The sequence below is a fragment of the Poecilia reticulata genome, linkage group LG6, assembly GCF_000633615.1.
Source record: "Poecilia reticulata strain Guanapo linkage group LG6, Guppy_female_1.0+MT, whole genome shotgun sequence".
NCBI classification, from domain to species: domain Eukaryota; kingdom Metazoa; phylum Chordata; class Actinopteri; order Cyprinodontiformes; family Poeciliidae; genus Poecilia; species Poecilia reticulata.
Window position 1 is genome coordinate 31,267,556 of NC_024336.1, and position 2,937 is coordinate 31,270,492.

The 2,937-nt window shown below is 46.5% G+C and overlaps 1 protein-coding gene across 1 annotated transcript in view; it reads left to right on the forward strand.

Moving 5' to 3' along the window:
* fbxl9 (F-box and leucine rich repeat protein) overlaps positions 1-2,937 on the forward strand; it is a 13,371-nt gene that overhangs the window by 2,850 nt on the left and 7,584 nt on the right. The window contains exons 5-6 of the mRNA XM_017305184.1: positions 1,221-1,526; positions 1,870-2,121. Of these exons, the coding sequence (XP_017160673.1) occupies positions 1,221-1,526; positions 1,870-2,121 (558 nt within the window). The remainder of the gene's footprint in view (positions 1-1,220; positions 1,527-1,869; positions 2,122-2,937) is intronic.

Here is a 2,937-nt window from a genome sequence, read left to right on the forward strand (position 1 = left end):
TGTTGGACGGGGTACGGCGGCCATGTTGGACAGGGTAGGGCGGCCATGTTGGACAGGGTACAGCGGCGGCCATGTTGGACAGGGTACAGTGGCCATGTTGGACAGGGTAGGGCGGCCATGTTGGACAGGGTACAGCGGCCATGTTGGACGGGGTACGGCGGCCATGTTGGAGGCCGGCTGGCCACGCCCCCAAGGCCTCTTGTTGGCCTGGAAAACCAAACAGTTACAGCTGTTATATGAATAAACTTGATGTTCGAAAGTAAAGTTATGGAGATATTTTCCCTAAAGATGATTTTAAATGCGACTTAAGAAACGAAGTTTCCTTCGTCTGATGACGCGACACGTTTATATAAATACAAAAACTTTTTACACCAACAGGAAAACTAAATACATGAGGAGTAAAAACTAAAATATGAGTTTGGTTTATTAAACCATCGATGAATTTTCACCACGTTTAGTTTCCGTCTGTCAGCAGCAGGTGTTAATAATTCAATCTAAAATCAAAGCAGGGTCCAAGTTATTGATTATGAGTTGATCTAAACTGATCGATCTGATCAATCGGTGATTGATGATCGACCTTCTTAAAACCTGATTTGTCAGTAAAGCTGAAAGTTTCTCCAAAACATGAAGAATAAATTTTCTACTTTCATAATATGTTGAATTTAGAAGAAGCACATCTTTAAATGTTAGCATTATTTTATGTCGACTGCATTAAATGCAGTCAGAAAACAGGAACATATAAAAATAGTTTATATACCTATATAATATACACTATATTTATATAGCCCTTTAAACGGGTATAAAAATGCACCAAAGTGCTGAACAAGAACGACACAAATGAAAAACGGCACAAACAATAGTTTTAAGAGGCGATTTAAAATGTTTAACATGTTAAAATAAATGTAAATATTTCTGTTTCATACTCTCAATCTCGGCATCAGCCTGGTTTTAGCTGCTCCATAGTTCATATTTAAATATTTCTCTGTGCTTTGATGAAATTAATTTTTCCTTCTGGTTTGAGGAGCGGAGGCTGTCGGCTCAGTGGCGCCCCTGCTGGCTGGAGCCCTTAACTGCAGCTCTTCATCATTTTACAGATTGAAAACTTCAGAAAAATGTTTCTGCAGTCAGAATAAATATAATAAAGCAGCTGGAACAACATTTCAAACTCATCTGAACGGTTTTCCAGACTCTTGAAGTTTCCTGTCCCGGTTCTGCTGCAGGTCCGCTCGGCTCTGAGCGGCCTGGAGGAGCTGGACCTGTCCGACCTGCGCTACCTGTCCGACCTCACCTTCACCCGGCTGACCGGCTGCACGCCGCGCCTGCGCCGCCTGGCGCTGGCCGGCTGCCACATCGCCTTCGAGTTCGACCCGTACGGCGGCCGGCCGACCGGCGCCGGGGAGGATTCGTCCGCCCTGCTGTCGCTGCGCAACCTGCGGCGCCTGCTGGTGGAGCAGCGCGCCACGCTGCGGGGGCTGGACCTCAGCAGGACCGCCATCACACCCGAGTCTCTGCGCGTCATCGCCCAGGTGAGCCGGGGGTCAGGCTTCAGGTCAGAGGTCGGCTCTGAAGAGGCTCAGTTCATCAGGCCGGTTACTAACGAGGGATCCGGTCCAGAGACTAATCACCTGTAGCACCAGATATTAGTCAGTTAATCAATAATTGTTTCATCGTCTTTGATCGTCGTTCGCTGAAGGAAGCTTTTAGGCAAAAATGTAGATTTTTCAGAATTACAAAAACAAATAAAATGATTTATTTGGATGAATAAGTTTAGTTTCTTCTTCTCCCCTACTGCCTTCAGAGGGATGTTCAGCGTCAGGAATGGCTTACTGGTGCAGAACCAGTGTGCTTACTGGTCAGAGTGTGTTGCAGGTGGACGGTTTGGTTCTGGAGGAGCTGCGGCTGCAGGGCTGCAGGGAGCTGACGGACCGCTCCGTGGAGGTTCTGCTGCAGCAGCAGCGCAGCCTGCACCGGCTGGACGTCAGCGGCTGCACGGAGCTCAGCAGCCGCTCGGTGCAGGCGGCGGCGCGCGGCCTGCAGGCGCTGACGGACCTGTCCCTGTCCCGGGACTGGAGGATCACTGAGAGAGGTCAGCCAAGGAACGCCTGGTTCGGTTCTGATCAGTAGGCCTGTCGCGATAAACAATAAATCAATTAATCGCACGATAAATTAAACCTATCGACCTCATTTTAATTATCGGCTCTTTCTGCCTTTTTCTCTTTCTGTTGATGACACTGAATGAAAAAGGCTCCGGTCTCCACTGACCCTCCGTCCCTCATTTCCTTAGTCTAATGTCCAGCGGACACGACACGAGTTGTCGGCCCATTTTCAAACCCTGAGAGACATTAGCCAACAGAAATCCCAGGTATAACGGATCGATCAGGTTCGATTGGGTTCGATCGGGTTTGATCAGGTTGGATCAGGTTTGATCGGGTTCGTCGTGCCGTGTGGTGTCCAGCCACATGGGCCCAAAGTAATGGCTCCAAGTCCAGTTAACTGATTTAAATCAGGCATTAATCGATGCTTTACTAGAATCTACCTGTGATGATGTGGCTCAGCTAAAGTCCTGACTGAATGAAAATCATTATAACCTGTTTATGTCACGTTAACGAAGAACAGCTGAAAACTTACCAGGTTCATCAACTGAGGTAGTAATTTGGCTCCAACTCCTCTCCTGGTCATTTCTGTATTCTTTACACCAAACGTTGAATAAATATTAATGTTGTTTTGAAAATAAAATGCATCTGTCTGTGGCAGGAAATAGTATTATTAGTCATTTCCACTAAATCAGCATCAAAAGGTCCTGAATCAATATTATCGTTTATCGCAATAATTTTTTAGACAATTAATCGTCCAGCAAAATTTGTTATCGTGACAGGGCTACTGATCAGGCCTTTATGGGTTCTGATCGGTTCTGATCAGGCCTTTATGGGTTCTGAT